This window comes from Pongo abelii, chromosome 7, assembly GCF_028885655.2.
Source record: "Pongo abelii isolate AG06213 chromosome 7, NHGRI_mPonAbe1-v2.0_pri, whole genome shotgun sequence".
Taxonomy (NCBI): domain Eukaryota; kingdom Metazoa; phylum Chordata; class Mammalia; order Primates; family Hominidae; genus Pongo; species Pongo abelii.
The window spans coordinates 85,250,609-85,270,799 of NC_071992.2; the positions used below are offsets into that span (position 1 = coordinate 85,250,609).

Below are 20,191 nucleotides of genomic sequence, written 5' to 3' on the forward strand. Positions count from 1 at the left end.
TTATTATTATTTTGACATAGGGTCTTGCTTGCTCTGTTGCCCAGGCTGGAGTGCAGTGGCGTGATCATAGTTCACTGCAGCCTTGACCTCCTGGGCGCAAAGGATCCTCCCACCTCTGCTTCCTGAGTAGCTGGGACTACAGGCATGCACGACCATGCCCAGCTAATTTTTTAAATTTTTAGTAGAGATGAGGCCTCACTACGTTGCTCAGGCTGGTCTTGAACTCCTGAGCTCAAGAGATTCTTGGCCTCCCAAAGTGCTGGGATGAGCCATTGCGCCTGGCCAGATTGTTTAAATTAAATTTAAATTGGATTAAAGTTCAGCTATATATCAAAAGTCAACACATTTGAATAAATTTATATTGAATTAGCTGAAGCCATTCCATGATGAGATGGATCCATCTTTAAAAATAAATAGCTGTATTCATGGTTAGCTTGTTTTGTCTTTATATAAAGAGCTCTGTGGTACTTTAGGGCTATCCAAGATTAGCAAGAATAAGGAAAAAATTCAATGTATGCTTCTTGTTCAGTTTCGAGGCAAACAATTTAAACTAAAAGGAAAGAGAACTTTTAGCAGACTTTTCTAAATCATCAAGAAGGAAATAGAGAAAGGAGCTGGGAAACAAAGGAGGCAACTTAAGAGTATTTTGAGGATGGTATTAAGTACACTTTTGCATAGAAGGCTTGTAAAACATGCAATTTAATTAATATTTAAATTAGCTACAAAAGAAAAGCTTAAGATCATATAGAAAAAAGCTGCACATTATCTTTCTGTTCTTTAGAGAAATAGGAGACTTGGATTTCGGCAACAGACTTCACAGTTATTTACAGATAACTGGCAAAGGGTAGGGAAAGTCATTTTTGAATATTAACATTAATGTAAGCACTTACTTTATCAATAATTCAACCATTAACTGAACATGACGTGCACACAAATATTAATGTTCATGACATTACACACTTGGTATCTCTTAAGACTGACATTAAACAACAAATCAATATGAAGAGGACTAAAAGGTCTCCCATTGTAGTTTCTATACAGTACTTCTCAAGAATTACCTGTTCATTAATGATCTGGTATAATCTGTATTTTTCAAAAGTCGCAGAATGTCTATAATATTTAAATTTATAGAGGTCTTTTTACATTTTGTATCTATTGATTTGTTTGAGTCAGACTCAGAGGCTTTCAAATATATAAACATATATGCACTTGTAGACACTGACATAAACATAGATCCATACATACTCGCACACAGGATAGACACAGTCTATGCACACACACTTACTTCGGTCATTCTTAAAGTAAGACCTGCACTCAGAGAAAAGGAGGTACCTGAGCTGAGAGCCTGGAAGGTACTGTGCTGGACTTGGGGACTCCTCACAGGCCCCAACTGTCCTCCCAGGTTTCCTATCATTCCCTGGTTAGCCAGATTCATCTGGGAGCCATGCAAAGAGCTGTGACAGAGGAGCTGTGACCCAACACTGGGGGACACTGGGGAGAAAGGACTGGTGAAAGGTGGTGGGGATGTAAGTCCAGTACCGTAGTTTGGAGGAAATGGAAACTGCTGTGCATTTGCCTGGGGAATCCGAGGGTTGCTCATAGTTGCTGGCATACCACTAGGAGCCACCATGCTTGGTGTCATATTCAACCCTTGTCCTCTCATCATCAAAGTTCGTTGCTGAACTTGCTGTTGCTGATGCATTTGTCTCTGTCGAAGATGCTGGTTCAGGATTTCCCTCTGTCTCTGGGCCAGCATCTGTGCATTAATAGGTGCCTGAAATCAGGGGCAATACATGGAGGAAAATGTCGGGGACAGACATAGATTAAAAAACAAAGTGAATATTATAGAGAGGCTAGCAAATAGTACTATCATCTGTAAAATTATTTGGAAAAAAATTACATGAAAGGAATAACTCAGAGTTGAACAACTGGTGATTGAGAACATGAGCTTCTAAGTTCAAAAGATATGATTATTATGAAGCTTTGCTATGACTTAGCAGAGTTAAGTTTGATGCTAGTATCAATTAAATCATTTTGTAAGGACACAATTAACTAAAGGATCTCAAAATAACACAGTCCTTTCTATAAGAAGACTGTAATATAAACCCTGAGGATGGTAGTTTAGAGTCTCATTCAAGGGACATTCAAGTCTGTAGAGAAATAAAATCACTGGGACAAAAGGTGATGTGGTGCACTTTACAAAAGGCTGAACAGAGGCAGGAGGAAAAGGGGAGAGCGGGGAGAGTGCCTGATAAGAAAGCACAGAGACCGAGTCAGAGGTGGAGGGTGGAGAGGGAGGAAAGGCGGGATGGATGAAGGGAAGGGATCCCGGTGCTTGCTGTCAGTGAGAGGCATGAGGCTGCTAAGATATTGTTGATCCTCATTTATGAATTCCACATTTCCGAAGTTGCCCACTCAGTAAAATTTATTTGTAACCCCCAAATCAATACACATGCCACTGTCACGGTCATTCGTAGACATGAGCACAGCGGTAAAACATTTCAGATACGCAATGTGCACACTTCCAGCAGAGGTTGAACAAGGTAACACTTTGCCTTCTGGTTTCAGCTCTCATACTGTAAACAAGTGTCCTCTGCGATCTATTTGGTGCCAAAATTTTTGCATTTTTTGCTTTTCCTGTTGGTGATTTTGCTGCTTAAACTGGCTCCCAGACATGGTGCTGCAGTGCTCTCTAGTGTTCCTAAGTGCAAGAGGCGGTGATGTGCCTTCTGGAGAAAATAGGTGTGCTAGATAAGCGCCATTCAGGCCTGAGTTACAGTGAGCTCTTTAAACAGAAACACACATAAAACAAGGTTATGTGTTGACAGGATGATGACAATGTTGTGACCAGAGGTTTGCAGGAGCCCAACCCTGTATTCCTCCTAGGAACAATAGTTTGCTGTTCTCTAATTCAGTGTTTGCAGTAACTTTATGTAGCACAACTTCTTAGAATAACAAGAATTGACTGTACCTGGCAATAAAAATGGCAGTGATTAGAAGGGAAAAATATAACATACTAGTAGGTAACTAGGTGACAGTATAGGGCCAGTGTGCTGATCTGGATCCACATCTACTAAGTTAACTTTCTTCAGAGAGGAAGAAATGACAAAAGTAGCTGCATGCATACAATGAAAGCTAATGGCTGGTATGCTGCCTTACCTGTGTTGGTACTCCAGGCCTCAGAGTCAAGTTCACATTGGAAACATTGCTGATTTGATTCATAAGTGGCTGGCGATTCTAAATACATACAAACAGGATGAATACATTTTAAGAACAGAATACATTTTACTTTAAATCAAGTTTCCCAAGTAACTGCCCTCCCCAACCCAGTATCTGCATGTTGTTGGACAGCTGTGCTGTCTTACATCATCTTCCCCATGTCCTCCATCCAGCAACCCTGACTTCCCCAGGTGCCATCGAAGAACAGACCTGCTGTGCTTGGAGGCGATGCTGAAGTTGAAGTCTCAGTTGATTTGGCTGGTTCTGCACTAGGCCCGTGGGCCTGAGGCCCGGTCTGGGCTGCATACGGAGTGTGGCATAACTAGGCCGCTGTCCCATGGTGTGAAAGTTTGGATCTTGCATGGGAGAATAGCTACCCTGGGCCATTTGTGCCTGAGATGCATACTGCTGGGGGAAAACGGGCGCCTTCTGCTCCAGCATGATGTTGGAATCCTGACTTGAGAACTGTTCTGGATCTACTGCTTGGCTCTGGAGAGAAAGTCCCAAATAACAAACAAATAATTAAACCATAAAAACAGCAGAGTCAATATGAGGCTGTTTCCTCTCACTGTCATATATTTGAAGCTTTTATACTTTTTAATATTATACTTACTACACAAAGGTACCTTCAGAACTTGACTCCACTTATCTTTCTAGAAAATGCCTCTGCTCACAGCTCTGGTTACATAAGGACAGAAGCTGGGGTCACGCTGGACTCCCAGCAGCACTTCTTCCAAGGGAAGGGGAAAAATGGGTCAGGACTACAGAATGCCTCCTACCCACTCCACCAATCATATTGGCCTGGACTTTCAGATGCAAATATCCCCTGGAAGTGTTAAGTTTTTTGATTGATTATTCATATCTGTAGAGTTCATTTTAATTAGATAACCTTTTCGGCACCTGACTGGGATCAGCAGTGTGGGGTACTGACCATCATTATCCTGATTTTGTAGCTAAAAAAATGAGACTTAAAGACATGAAGCGAATTGCAATAAGCCCTATTCAGCTAGTACATGGTGGGGTCCAATTCAGTTTGTGATTTGGGATCTGAGCTCCTCACCAGTGTGATGTGCTGCCTGTTATCTACTTTACTGCTTTCTGTGGCTGTCAGGATTTCCTACGTGCCCCACATTTTGCCATCATCCTCTCATTACCTATTAGACATGGTTTATGTGTCTGTCACTCCTGACTTTTTTTTTTTGAGACAGAGTTTCGCTCTTGTTGTTCAGGCTGGATTGCAATGTTGTGATCTCGGCTCACTGCAACCTCTGCCTCCCAGGTTCAAGCAATTCTCCTGCCTCAGCCTCCCAAGTAGCTGGGATTACAGGCATGTGCCACCAAGCCCGGCTACTTTTCTATTTTTAGTAGAGACGGGGTTTCTCCATGTTGGTCAGGCTGGTCTCGAACTCCCAACCTCAGGTGATCTGCCCGTCTCAGCCTCCCAAAGTGCTGGGATTACAGGCGTGAGCCACCGCGCCTGGCTACTCCTGACTTCTTAAGGCTATTCTATCTACCTGGGTCAGAATGGGACAGGTGAACAAACCCATAACTTCCCCGGGCTCCGGGACACCTCAGACCCAGGTGGCCCTGAATGTTTATATGTGCCGAGGGGAAAGGTGGACCTGGCTGATTCTCCTCTTCTTTCTATTTCTAGGAGTAACTGCTACAAACTTAATGGTATACAGGAAGAAAAGACTCTAGCAACAAATAAAATCTCTCAAGCTTTCTTTCTTTTTGAGGCAAAGTCTTGCTCTGTCACCAGGCTGGAGTGCAGTGATGCGATCTCAGCTCACTGCAACCCCCAATTCCCCAGTTCAAGCAATTCTCCTGCCTCAGCCTCCCGAGTAGCTGGCATTACAGGCGCGTGCCACCACGCCCAGCTAATTTTTGTATTTTTAGTAGAGACGGGGTTTCACCATGTTGGCCAGGATGGTCTTGATCTCTTGACCTCGTGATCCACCCACCTTGGCCTCCCAAAGTGCTGGGATTACAGGTGTGAGCCACCGCGCCTGGCCTCGAGTTTTCTTTAGCTCAGTGTTGTCCTAGGCCTTCTTGAAAACTGTCTACCCAGGTAGTGCTGGAGCCACCCAGAGCCCTGAGCTCTGATCAGCACAGCCCTAAGGCCAGCCTGTGAAAGCCAGGAGCCCACTGCCTTTCCTATGGTAATTCTAAACACAGGGATGGAGCCTAAGCAGAGGAAACCATTCATTGCTGAATTACTGCTCTAACTACACACACAAAACCATCTCAGAACTTTAACATGAATATGAATAATTTGTATTCTATACTTCCCTCAATTCTACCTAATAAGCATATTTCTATAATTCAGTTTCATGACAGTATTATAATCATAGTGGATTTGATGAGACAAAATAGAAATAACAGAAATGAGTGAAAAACGGACTAAAAATATTAAATGACATGACACCTGTTTTGATAACATTACAAGTCACTCAGCAACTCCACGGATCACATTTTAAAATGTCACTTAGACAAACTCAAGGATAAAATAGTACTGAGTGCTAAATTCTAACTATCACTGAAGACAAAGCAAACCAGTCACACAGGAAATATTTAAACTCCATTTTCCTTTCTTAATTTATTTCAGGTTATATCATGTAACCTCAAGTCATTTCCTTCCATTCTGCTGTTTTCAATATGAATTGATAAGTCACAACTCCCACCTGTGTCTGCTCAACTGTGGGAATTACGACAAGACTAATTTTAATGTTTCAGAGAAGTCTCCAATGACTCTGCATTGTCTCTCTCTCAGAAAGATGATGACACATCATATGGCCAAGAAGTATACTGGACACTGGCAGGTACTTTTTGGCAGTAAGAAATAAAGATGATTCATGCTAAGTAAGGAAGAAAACAGTAACTAGAACGCGATGGTTTCTCTGGGTTACTCTTTACACAGTAAGCCAGGCTGCACTGCTTCACACCAAGTTAGCTGTGCAGCCAGTTCAGATAGTGTTTTGTTCTTCAAGGGACTATGTTAGGTTATTTATTATATCATTGCTATCAGGTACTCTAAAAGCAGGGACTTCCTTTTTTATAGTAACCAACTAATTACTTGAAGGAAGAAAGCTAAATAAGCTCACTAAGATTAGTTAACTTTTTTATATTCCCATTTATGCTTAAATACCCCCAAAATTATGGTGGGCTAAACCATAAGTGAAAGGAACTGTAGCTAGGACTATAGGTGTGTGCCACCACAACTGGCTGCGACATTTTATTTTTTTTTGGTAGAGACAGGGTTTCATTATGTTGCCCAGGCTGGAGTGCAGTAGCTTTTAACAGGCACAGTCAGTGCACACTACATCCTTGAACTCCTGGACTAAACTATAAGTGAAAGGTTTAGCCCGCCATTTTTAAAGGTAAAAATCATGAAAGAGTTGCAGCTACCTGTAAAATGACTTCTGCTAACTTATGTGGAAAGTATTCTTTTAGCACAAACAGCTTCCTATCACCAGCCCACAGGTGTGAAATGAATGCTGGGGTCACGACTACACTCACACCAACTTCCAGGGGGAAGCGTTCTAGGTCACAAGGCAGCAATGTGCTGTTTGTAGTTTCTCTGTATCTTGTGTGTCCTTCCCTATCAGCAAGGGCGGACACAAGGTGAAACGGACTTGAGTTTGTGTCTTTCGGCTAACTTGAACTGTATGCAATGCTCATTCTCAGTGCTCTCCATTCTCAGGCAAAAGTTTATGTGAGGGTTACAAGGAAAAGGGAAGGAAGAAACAGGGCCAGCCTGTTTTGAGGTAAAAAAAGAGTATATTCTAAAAAGCAGACTGTGGAGTACCTGTAAACAGAAAACGGACACCTCTGAGCCCATGAGAGCGCTTGGCCCCCACCTGCTGCCCTTCTGCACATACCTGGCTGACCAGTTCGGGTATTCCTAAGGCTCTATCAATCTCCTCCAGGCCATCAAAATTCCGCAAGGCCAGATACAGCTGGTCCAGGAGAGCTCCCTCATCACTCGGAGACTCGGCTGCAGGATGTGGACATAGCAAGTCATCTGGAGAACTGCCAAATGGCTGCCTGTAAAGACAGAAATGTCACCTTGGGCCAATGGAAAAGCTAGTAGATTAGAGAACAAATTCTTTATCTCAAAGGTGAAAGTATCAGTTGACTTCCAGGGTTGTTGCAACAAACTACTGTACCAACTCAACACAGAACAAAAGGACAGTCTGAAATATTCGATACACTTTATTCAGTGCCCAATACAGGCCAGACACAAATCTCGACATTTAAGGTATGATTTTTATTTCTATTGGCCCTACTTCATGGCTGGCAAAGCTGAGGCTTAGTGAGGTGAGGTCCACATGGATCTGTGCGAGTCCAGGGCTCACCAACCTACAACGACTGCTCAAGCATGTAAATATTTACTTGGCATTGAAGGAACCAAAGGACTTTTCTGCCCTTTAGTAGGAATCACTGATTGACTTAAGATTCTTAGGTGGAGGCTGTGATGACCCACCTGGGAGAAACGAGAGAACTAGAGGCATCAGAGCTGCATTAACTTTCTTGAACTCAGCTGCAGCTAGATTAAATTTGGCTGGGTTGATAGGATATTTCTTAGTCTAGCAAAAGCAGGCCTTGAAAACATTTATTTTTCTCTGAGACAGGGTCTCACTTCATTGCCCAGGCTGGAGGGCAGTGGTGTGATCATGGCTCACTGCAGCCTCAACCTCCCGGGCTTAGGTGATCCTTCCACCTCAGCATCCAAGTAGCTGGGACTATAGGCACGCACCACCACGCCCGGCTAATTTTTTGTATTTTTTTGTAGAGATGGCATTTCGCCATGTTACCCAGGCTGGTCTCAAACTCCTGAGCTCAAACGATCCACCCACTTCAGTCTCCCTAAGTGCTGGGATAACAGGTGCGAGCTACCACACCTGGCCTGAAAACATTTATTAAAACCCTCAAGAAGTGTATCTGTTAGCCTTCCTGCATTAGGTACATAAGGAAAGTGGATCATCAACATGCAAATTATATTTGTTATTATATAATTGGTGATAAAATCAGAACACTAAACTCTAGATTACATGGTACATACAACTCCTATACATTTAAATTAACTGTCAGATTAGAGTAGAGGAGGGGTGTGTGTGTGTGTGTGTGTGTGTGTGTGTGTGTGTGTGTGTGTGTGTGTGTGTGTGTGTGTGTGTGTGTGTGTGTGTGTGTGTGTGTGTGTGTGTGTGTGTGTGTGTGTGTGTGTGTGTGTGTGTGTGTGTGTGTGTGTGTGTGTGTGTGTGTTGATGCCATCATGGCTCACTGGGCTAAAGGGCTCCTCTGGCCTCACCCTCCTGAGTAGCTAGGACTATAGGTGTGTGCCACCACAACTGGCTGCGATATATATATATATATATTTTTTTTGGTAAAGACAGGGTTCCATTATGTTGCCCAGGCTGGAGTGCAGTAGCTTTTCACAGGCACAATCATTGCACACTATATCCTTGAACTCCTGGGCTAAAGGAATCCTTCTACCTCAGCCTCCTGAGTAGCTGGGACTACAGATTTGATGTGTGCTACCATGCTTGGCTAATTTTTGTACAGTTTTTATAGAGACGGAGTCTTGCTACATTGCCCAGGCTGGTCTCGAACTCCTGGACTCAAGCAATCCTCCCACCTTGGCCTCCCAAGTGCTGGGATAACAGGCATGAGCCACCACATCTAGCCTAGAGGAGGCTTTTAAAAAAGAGCTTCAGAGTTGCCTGAATACTAAAAGGGAAAATGGTATTTGTACTTTACCAAAAGTCTATTTTGTACTCTTAGAGTCACTACATGATGTTTTGGAGAAAATAAATGTTTACAGATTAAAAAACAAACAAAAAGTTTATAGATGAGCAAACTCATTCGTAAGTAAGTGAGAATAAACTTATCAAGAAATGAAGTTACCTATGAACACAGTTCAATATGCCATGTGGTTTTTAAATGCTCTAATATGCTATTTTGGCTTAGAATTCTGAAATACTGAAGTGCTAGCACTGAAACCAACAATTAATTTCAAATGGTCATAAAGGAATGCATTAATAACAACCTATTCTCTCCACTCACCTCTAGTAACTTGGAAATTGTTCAGCTGAGGGTCCCTTCAGGCCACTCCTCACCTGCCTTCCCCACTTCCTTGCTGCAGGAGCTCCTTGCATTTCTAAGGGACCCACCCAGACCCCTGAGAGGCAGGTGCTCTTCCCACTCCTGCCCCTTTCTTGTCACTACTGGGCTTCACAAAGTCACACATGCTGGGAGCTTGCTGGCTTCTTCCTCCTGCTTCTTCTCCACAGCCCACACTCTCCTAGAACTTTCTTTAAACCAAATGTGATCAGACTGCTCCACTACTGCTACACTTAGGGAGGGGGAGGAAGAAGCAGATGCAGAAAAGCTGTCAGGAGAGGGAGAAACCACTGGACTGTCTGCCATGATAGCAAAGAGAGAAGGAGATTTCTCAACGAGGAGGGGCCAACAAACATGGATATGGCAGGAGTTCCATGAAAAGAGTTCAAGTCAGTCAAGAGTAACGTCAGCTATTTACCAAATTCTCTTAGGCAGCAACCTCATTCCCTAAAAATGCTAGTTAAGTTAGGCATTAAAGGATTTTCTTTACCTAGATTTTGTCATTTTCAACTAGTTTCTTTGGAAGCTGCATTCATATGCAACCCTCCCATCCCAGATGTATTCAGTGATGGCAGGCTCGTGTGAAATCTAATGCATGCAGGCTGCACAAGCACACTTCCCAGCCTCACATCTGGCGGAAACCCACTGTCAGGAGGAGGCAGGCACTGTCTCGTGCCTTTGTAAGACCACTCCACCTTGACAGACCAGCAATACAGCCAAATGCTTAATAACAACTAAAACAATCATTTGAATTTAAACAATTTCCTACATCATAAAATCACTTTTTGTTACATGCTTTTCTTTTTTAATTAAAAAAACCCCAAATAAATGCAGAGATTAAAAAGTTAAACAGTGCCTCCAGGCCATCCCACTTTGGTCAAGGCCCTCTTCAACACAAGTTGGGACTCTCGGGACACTTTCCCAACAACTTTCCTGCTTGCATGGTGTCTCTGATTCTAATATGACGCTCTCAGGTTCCCATTCCCAAAGCACACTTTACTGAGCGAACAGGCCCTACTCAGAATTCTTATGTGGTTCTTCAGCTCTCCCAGGAAAACGCCCCTGGAATAGGGTGGTAGTGGTGGTGGGTAACGCCTAACCTTCCCAAACTTAATGTTCATGCCTTCCCTGTGAGCCCCAGCTACCATGCGCAGTTGATCTTTCTCCAAAAGATGCTACACATACCACCAGAAAACCAAGACCTTGACATTTACCCCATCCTTCCCACGCTCTTCTCCAGCTGAGGGTCTACTTTCCATTGGGGTGCCACCCATCTCCTCATAGACCGCCCCGCTTTCTCCTCTCAGCATTAAACCACTTACTGTGCTATGCTGAATCGATACTAACAATTTACGTTAAAATGCTCACACGGGGCAAGCATTGCATCCTCTACCTCTTTTTGGCCCAGTGCTTGAACATAAACACAGTATAGGTGCAGTAAGTTTCTAGTGGATGAAAACAAAAGGTTCCTGATTTGGCTGAGCTACAATACATTAAAAACCACTTTTATATTCAGAAATACATACTGCCTTGTGGCTTGGTGTTATAAATTTGGGCATGAGTGATATCACTTCCCTTAGAGATGTCATAATATGCTTGCTTACAGAAAAAATACTGATCCAGACTCTCAATCCGAACTTTATAAATGGCCACTAACACAACAAAGAAATTATTTTCCTACATTTTGGGCAATTACATATAGTTACAACCTAGAAAGCATCTGACAGATAAATATAATATTAAGACGAGAATAGAATTCAGAGTAATACAGGGAAAAACACACACAGGCCCCAGGCTGGTGCAAAATAATAAGTAATAAACAAGCAGAGAGAGATCCATAATCAATGGAAATCCCAAACCTTAAAGTCTACACGTTTATTTATGGACTAGTAAGTCATTAAGTATGGGACTAAGAAGGAGAATTAGGTCAAATTCTCAGCACTTGATTGAGAAACCATAACATTACCATTTCTTCACTTTTCAAAAGTATTTTCAAAATTCTGCAAAAAAGCAGCAGCTACTGAATGATGAGAAATAGTCAACAAAAGAAACCTTACTTAGAGATACATTTCAAACAGGAGAAAATCAAATTAAAATTGTGAACTTAGGCTGGGTGCAGTGGCTCACACCTATAATCCCAGCACTTTGGGAGGCTGAGGCAGGTGGATTACCTGAAGTCAGGAGTTCGAGACCAGCCTGGCCAACACGGCAAAAGCCTGTCTCTACTATAAATACAAAAATTAGCTGGGCACCTGTAATCCCAGCTACTCAGGAGGCTGACGGAGGAGAATCACTTGAACCCAGGAGGTGGAGGTTGCAGTGAGCTGAGACCACACTACTGCACTCCAGCCTGGGCAACAAAGTGAGACTCTGTCTCAAAACAAAAAAACAAAACAAAAATCCACCAAATTGTGAACTTAATGCAAAAGGAAGTCTTTCATGAAAGACAGCTATTGTATTTCAAGAGAAAACCCCTTTAATAAAACCAACAGAAATCTTTGAAAAGTCATCTATAAATTTTTGGCTATATTATAAAGATCTCTTTTACATACCAGATGAATGAAGGAAAAAAAACCCCAAAAACCCATAATGGAACTAAAAGTGGAAATTAGCTATAAATAAATGAATACGTGAACGTTAAAGATTTAAGGGCTAAACTACTATCTTTTTGAAATGTATACATAAACTAATGCTGGATTCATAAAATGTTAAAAAACATGTTCCTAAATATTAACTGTGATGCTTATAAAGGGGATTTTTAAAAAGCACTGCTCTTCTTTTATTTCAAAAGAGAGACATGGTTAGAACCTTTATTACCCATTACTTCTGAATTTCTATGACAATAAGATTACCATAAAGCTGGTTGTTTCTTCCACACTGAATTATTTAAAATAAAAATGTGAGAGTAGCTAGAAAAACTGAAATAACTTTAAACGTAATGAAAATGTTTTGTCCACACAGTGCTTATGCAAAAAACCTAACTGATGGTAACAGAAACAACAACATGCTAGGGTAGTGCTGAGTCACAGACACTTGCACAGCAAACTTAACATGCTGACTCTATTACTGGAGTTTCGCTCTTGTTGCCCAGGCTGGAGTGCAATGGTGCAGTCTTGGCTCACCACAACCTCTGCCTTCCGGGTTCAAGCGATTCTCCTGCCTCAGCCTCCCGAGTATCTGAGATTATAGGCATGCACCACCACACCCAGCTAATTTTTTTTGTATTTTTAGTAGAGACAGGGTTTCTCCACGTTGGTCAGGCTGGTCTCAAACTCCTGACCTAAGGTGATCTGCCCACCTCAACCTCCCAAAGTGCTGGGATTATAGGCATGAGCCACCACGCCCAGCTCCATTTTTGTTTTAAGAGAACTCTCCTCCTGTTTGGGCAACACTAAAAATCCTAATTTTGGGTCTAGTTCTTCCTAAAAACTAATCTTTGACATTTCATCCAAAAACAACTATCAGGTGGTGGATTTAATTATTATACATTTGTCCTGTGTTATATTCAAGTTTCCACGGAAATGGGTGGGTTTCTAACATATCAAATAAACATATCTAGAAATAGCCTACCATTCACTGATGTCATGAAATCAGAATCAAAGAACAAGATGGACTGTGAGAAACCACCACCTCCAAGTATGACAGCAGCTCCAAGTGCGAAAGCAATGGCTATCTACCTGGGGCATGCTTCCCTGTCTACACAGTGTGCGCCTACCACCGCCCTTGGCAGCCAGTTTGGGACGAGCCACACCGCCTGCCAGAGGTTCTTCCTGTCACCCACTGCCTCAATTCTACTTACAGCAATCCTTACTCTGGCCCTGTGATGTGCAGCTTTTACCAGCTGGACTGGCTTCCTGTCATCTCTGCCATCTGAAATGAGACCTTTTCTTCAAGATTCTGAAGCCTTCTCCAAGCATCCTGGTTGGATGATCTTCTGAAACATGGCTTATGATTTTTATACTGCACACTACCCCTCAATATTACAGTTATCAGCATACATATTTTATTTTCCATTTAATTTGTAACTCCTTTAAAGGCATGTCCTAGGTCATACTGATTTCTGGATTCACCCCTCCTCTTCATGCACTGCATAGTAGATAATATAGTACCAATAAATGAAAACTGGTCAGGCACTGACTACTCAAAAGGAAAAGATTAATTTCTGGACAGGTATAAAATAACTGGCTACCCTAGGTGCTGAGGACTCACCTGTTTTGGCCGGCAAAAGACGCCTGGTCTATAGGCAGGATGCTTTCAGGCCATGGGGCAGTCTGATTTGGAGGAGCTTGTTGTTGGCTATACTGAGGTCCCCCCATGTTCATCTCTAATTCAGATGGCCCTAGAAAGGGAGAAGAAAAAAATCTTACATCTTTAATCAAGGGAGCATTTATTTCTGCTATGAAATGTCTGGTTTATGAAAAAAGGAAAACACAGAAGCAGTAATAATTAACTAGGTGAATATAAGAAGATAAAATTCTGATTCTGAAATAGAAGTCAATAAATATGAAGGCCACTTCAGAGAATATCTAGACAAGCAGTTCTATACCTTTAGCATTTAAGACTCTAAATACTCAAAAAAGTTTTTATTCATGTGCGTTATATCTTACTGATATTTACTGTATTGGAAATTGAAATTGAGAAGTAGAAAAAAGTGTAGATTCACTTAAAAATCACAATAAATGAATTATATGTTAATATAAAAGATTTTTTTTCTAGATCCAAGTGAGTGGAATAAGATTTTTGAATGCAAACTTTAAAAAATTCTTTTATTGGCATTGTTTTACATTTCTGCAAATAGCTTTAATGCCTGGGTTAATGGAATAGAGTGAAATCTTCTGTTTTCGCATTTCATCTTCTGTGATATCATATAGCATGTAAAATTTCTGGAAAACTCTACCATACGCTTGGGCGATAGTAAGAGTGAAGAAGCCAACAGTGTTTTAGGATTAGTATGAAAATAGTTTTGGCCTTGCAGACTCTCTGACTGGGAATTAGGGTGCTGCACCATGTTTCTAGGAAGCATGTCGAGACTGCTGGCTCCTGAACGTCGACTAACTGTACTTCAGCCGGCTCCCCTACCAGAGCAAGAGCAGAGCAGAAAGGAGGCCAAGACAACCCACAAGCGCTCTTTCTCCGAAGTTCTTTGAAAGGCTTTAAAGCCAATGGATGAGATGAGCTTTTAAAAATTATATTATCATCATTATCTGTAGACCTGTATTCCATTCCAAAAGTTAATTTTCTGTTGAATTAATAGCTTTTGGAGTTTATTAAAAATCAGAGAAACTCAGCTATACAATAAAGCTTATAGAGCCGTATTTCCAGCTCAAGAGCCAGATGCTCTTCAGTGAAGACTGACAATAAATTACATTTCTGGATATAAGGTACTCACTACTATGATTTTTAATCAATAAATATTTTTTAAATTTCTCATTTAATTTTGCAGAGAAATCAGTTTTTAGCATTTTTCATGCTGTCAAATTATACAAATTTATGTTGGAGAATCACTCATTAAGTACATTCAATGTAGTAAGGCAATATAAATGCCATCTCTGAGAAACAATAAGCCAAAATATGCTGAACAATTAAATAGGTAAGAAAACTAATGCCAAGTTAGGATGAAAACTCTACACTGTCTTGTCAAAACAACCCTGGCATCTTTTTTTTTTTTGAGAAGGAGTCTCACTCTGTTGCCCAGGCTGGAATGCAGTGTTGCGGTCACAGCTCACTGCAACCTCTGCCTCCCGGGTTCAAGCGACTCCCCTACATCAACCTCCTGAGTAGCTGGGATTACAGGTAAGCGCCACCACCCCCGGCTAATTTTTGTATTTTTAGCAGAGACTGGGTTTTACCATGTTGGCCAGGCTGGTCTCGAACTCCTGACCTCAAGTGATCTGCCTACCTCAGCCTCCCATAGTGCCTGGCATCTTTTTGTGAATTATTTAACTCTTCCTCATTGTGCAATATCTAAGTATATGAAAAGAACATAAACATTAACTTATTGGAATTATGCTAATGTACAAGAGGAGGGCTAACATGTCAATGATAAAGGAAATAATCTCAAGTACGAGTTGTACAGACCATTAATTTTTAAAATATAACAGCTTTACTGAGAGATAATTCATATAACATACAATTCACCTATTTAAAGTGTACAATGAGTTTTAGTATATTCAGAGTTGTACAACCATCATACCACAATCAACTTCAGAACACTTTCATTCCCCCAAAAAGAAACCCATTACTCATTAGGAGTCACTCCCTACTTCCTACCTGAGCCCCTCCCCACGACTCCTGGCCCTAGGTAACCACTACTGTACTTTCTGTCTCTACAGATTTGCTCATTCTGGACATTTCATATAAATGGTATCATATGATGTATCAGACCATCAATTTTAATAATATGTGAACTGTCTCCAAATAGAATTCTAGTAATCCTCACATTCTGTGAGATGTTCTATAAGACCTTGCAAACTTCAGCGAGGGCCTGGGAGAGTCTGATTTAGTAGTCTAGGTGGTGGCCCAGGAATCTGCATTTGAAGTTCCTGATATTGTTCTGATGATCACACACAGAGTTAGAAACTACTGCTGTACCACCTAAGTTTTTTTTTTTTTTTTTTTTTTTGAGACAGAGTCTTGCTCTGTTGCCCAGGCTTGAGTGCAGTGGTGTCATCTTGGCTCAATGCAGCCTCCACCTCCCGGGTTCAAGTGATTCTCCTGCCTCAGCATCCTGAGTAGCTGGGGTTACAGATGCCCACCACCACACCCAGCTAATTTTTATAATTTTAGTAGAGATGGGTTTTCACCATGTTGGCCAGGCTGGTCTCGAACTCCTGACCTTAAGTGATCCTCCTGCCTCGGCCTCCCAAAGTGCTGGGATTACAAGTGTGAGCCACCGCGCCTGGCCTATTTCTTTATTAATAGTGTGACATTATAATTCATTTCTCCCCCAAAGTTGAAATTAGGTAATTTAATAAAAATAAAACATCTCAAAGGTAGTTGGGTCTCTTATATGACTGGAGAACCTTTGAGATTCTGATTCCATACAGAGTTCCAGCAAAATCCCACTTACGGCAGCTTTATGGGAGGATTATCTAAAATGCCCATAAGAAGCATGTCTTGAAAGAACTTATGAAGCTGACCCTCTTTTCTAAGAGAGCATAAAAGTTAAAAGCAAACAGCACTAGAGCCACCTTACCTATATTCATGACCTGAGACTGAAGCGTCTGTCTTTGGCCAGGCTGGCTGCTGGGCCTCATGGGGATGCTGGCTGCTGGGTTCCGAATCATACCTCCTTGGACTGGCCGGTTCATGGCACTGGTGGTAGCAGCACAGGTGACTCTCACAGCCGAACTCTGTGGTGCCCATTCTCCAGATGGCATAGTAGGCCGAGAAGCACTGCTACCAATCATTCCTGCATGCAAGGCAAAGAAAACTGAGAGATGCAGTAACTGAAAACATATTTAGCATGTATGAACACCAGATGATCTTACCCTACAAAATAATCATTTTGTAATTCACACTTAGCCAATAGCTAATGTTCTCATTGGGCAGATGTGGGACCCTGGCTAAGAAATAATAATTGGCAATCACTACATAGTTTTCATAACATGGACCTGCCACTCTTTATAGTTCAGAAAAGCTGTTGAAATTGTTCCCACTTGTACTCGGAAACAGGTGCCGTGGCGTGTGGATAACCCCAACTTCCTTCCTCAGGAAGTGAATCACATTAGCTGATATACACGTCAATGCTTTACTTTCCAAAAGGGAGGTAGAGGCCAAGAGGAATAAGGTAAAAACTGATAATCAATACTCTCATTATAAACGATAATCATAGAAGATATCTTGAAGTCTATATGAGACTTTATCCTCAAGTCTCCTTCAGGGTATACTTCAAAACTGACCAAGAGTAGCCTCTAAGTAATGGAGAAATTATAGATCTTTCTGATATTTACTGTAGTTCTTCATAGCCAAGGGAATGGAGTTCCTTGCCTTGTATCCACTGTATTCCTGACTATACAGACCTAGAATGGGTTAGGACAGATTTGTAAAAATCCCTTCCTTTTTGAGGTGTTAACAGTTATCTGACCACACAGAAGAGCGTAACGCTGCTAAGCAGGACTGTGTTTGCTCTGTCCTGGCCTGGCCCCCAGGATGCTGATAATGGCCAAACATTTGCTAAGACTTGATATTCTAAAGGGAAAACTCTTCAAATGAGGTCTCTTCATTTTGAAGTGTTTAATGATGGATACGTAAAGGTTCTGCTTTCAAATATATGGCTGCTTTCATTTTCTTTAATTACGATAAACAACTAAAAATGGGGTATATTTAACAAATGAACATGCATTGTGGGCGTTTCTTCACTTACGAAATGAGAATGTGCTGTGATGATTAAGGGTGAAAGGTAGTCAGTTAGATTTTAAAAAGTTAAGAGGCCAGGCGCAGTGGCTCATGTCTGTAATCCCAGCACTTAGGGAGGCTGAGGTGGGCAGATTGCTTGAGCCCAGGAATTCGAGGTCAGCCTGGGCAACATGGAGAAGCCTCATCTCTACAAAAAATACAAAAATAAGCCGGGCGTGGTGGCAGATGCCTGGAGTCCCAGTTACTCGGGAGGCTGAGGTGGGAGGATCACTTGAGCCTGGGAGGTTGAGGCTGTGGTGAGCTGTGATTGAGCTACTCCAGCCTGGGTGACAGAGTAAGACTCTGTCTCAAAAATAAACTAAAATAAAAAGTTAGAAGGGTATTCTATTAACACATATTTTAAAAACCATTTTAGAATTAGATTTGAACTACAGAAAAATATGGGAAAAAGGGATTTTATTTTTTAAAAAATCTGTTATCTAAATAATATGACAAGATTATAGAAAGTCTAGAAAGCAAAAAACAGAATGATCCATAATTCAACAATATTACTGCAATGATAACTGGGAAAGTCCCTCTCAGTCTGTGTTTTTTTTTTTTTTTGAGATGGAGTCTCGCTCTGTCGCCCAGGCTGGAGTGCAGTGGCACGATCTTGGCTCACTACAACCTCCGCCTCCTGGGTTCAAGTGATTCTCCTGCCTCAGCCTCCTGAGTAGCCGGGATTACAAGTGCACGCCACCATGCCCATTTAATTTTTGTATTTTTAGTGGAGATGAGGTTTCACCATGTTGGTCAGGATGGTCTCGAACTCCTGACCTTGTCATCCACCCGCCTTGGCCTCCCAAAGTGCTGGGATTACAGGTGTGAGCCACCATGCCTGGCCTAGTCTGTGTTTTTTTAAACAGCGTGAGGGTACTGTATGATCTTCACAGCCTGGACACCAGTGCTGTCTTGGCTGCTCGGATTTTAATACAGGCCTATTTTCAAATTCCTGCATAAGATTCCTACAAGAACTCATATCTTCTTGTATCTTCTGTATAAGCCTTAATAAATCACGGCTCCTTTTTCTCTTATAGAACTTTAAATAAATCAATATTTTATTTATCTTAAATTTTAAATTAATCTTTGTTTACTGAATATTTAATGAAATGACTATATAATTAGTGAAGTAGTCAGTGCATGACACATGTGGCAGGCACCCAATAAATATTTGCTGAAGGAATAAGCTATCTTAATACAGCACAGTTCACAGTTGCCATGAATTCCTTATAAACAATAGAAAGTTAAAAATCTACTTCTTCCTCTTAAATTGAACTCATATTCAGTTAACTGTCTAAACAGCACTCAATGTGTGTATAGGGATACAAGCTTGGCTAAAAATAAAATACCAAGAGTTAAAACACCTACCACTGTAAGTTCTTCTTACAAGATTTCTTTCCATGCCTTTGTTTCTAGTGACTCATTGAGACAGAGGAAGAAAGCTATAAACTGTGAGCAGCTCTGCATTAGAAAACAGCATCCTGCTATATCCATAATAAAAATATGTTACAGGGTACAGGATGTGGATGTGGTGGCAACAGCAATCAGTGCTACTGTAATGACTTCCAATCTGAACTGGATGTAAGCTTGGGAATATAATGGCCACTGAGACAGTGACTACTACCTAGGAAATGTGCCTAGGCAAATTGCCAGATACCTGCAATTATAGCAGGTCAATGTCCAAACCTGATCACAGGCAACTTCCTACATCTTCAAAAGGGAGCCGGGGACCAGATCTGAAAGCTATTAGGCCAGGCATATTACTGTTTAAAGTTCTTTATTTTTAATTAGTACTTTTTGGAATAAGAATTTTATCACCTAGAAGTATAAAAGGTTGGTTGAATTTTAAGCTCTTATTCTGAAATTCTCCAAACACAAATAATCAATCCATAAGTTTTTAGGGTATCAGTAAACTATCCCTGGAATAATTTTATATATACCCTGCAATGCCTAGAACAGTAACTGGGATAGAAGTGAAATAAGCCTCAGCTATAGGATTAATGGTTAGAAACCTCATAAAAGTAACAATCACAGAATTAAATGGTTAGCTCACCAAAAGGCTTTCCCACATGCCATTCTCACAGTGAAAATCTGTAGAATTTTCTCACTTTCAGATGTTATTTTCTAACATAAAAAGTTCACTTGAAAAATTCTACTACTTTGATGTGGATAAATATACCATTAAATTAAATAACCCACCGATAAAGTAACAGTGCATTTGACCCCTTACCTGTGCTACTGTTCCCTAAATTTCCTTGGTTTCCTATCATCCCTTGATTACCCATCATTCCTGGCTGAGGTATCACTGAGTAGGGACTACTGTTTCTGATTGGTGGGAAAGGTCCAGCACCAGTTGGGCTTTGCAATGTGATGTCAAGTGGTAAATTCTGGTTTGGCAATAACCTGCCCAGTTGCCCTGGTCGTGGGTTATTAAAAGCTAAGGAGAAAACAA

The 20,191-nt window shown here is 41.3% G+C and overlaps 1 protein-coding gene across 38 annotated transcripts in view; it reads right to left on the reverse strand.

Moving 5' to 3' along the window:
* The window catches only part of NCOA2 (nuclear receptor coactivator 2), a 295,898-nt gene that overhangs the window by 15,790 nt on the left and 259,917 nt on the right, over nt 1–20,191 (reverse strand). For 32 of the 38 annotated variants that reach the window (XR_010141181.1, XR_010141177.1, XR_010141178.1 and 29 more), the window contains 7 exons: nt 19,970–20,176; nt 16,538–16,753; nt 13,552–13,681; nt 7,101–7,266; nt 3,430–3,708; nt 3,160–3,237; nt 1,540–1,774 (listed from right to left, as the gene is read on the reverse strand). Coding sequence is in view for 17 of the 38 variants with exons in the window: in XM_054561747.2 (XP_054417722.1) it covers nt 1,540–1,774; nt 3,160–3,237; nt 3,430–3,708; nt 7,101–7,266; nt 13,552–13,681; nt 16,538–16,753; nt 19,970–20,176 (1,311 nt within the window). In the remaining 21 variants the exon portion in view is untranslated. The remainder of the gene's footprint in view (nt 1–1,539; nt 1,775–3,159; nt 3,238–3,429; nt 3,709–7,100; nt 7,267–13,551; nt 13,682–16,537; nt 16,754–19,969; nt 20,177–20,191) is intronic. The other 6 variants (XR_010141195.1, XR_010141196.1, XM_054561749.2 and 3 more) reach the window with 1 other exon arrangement.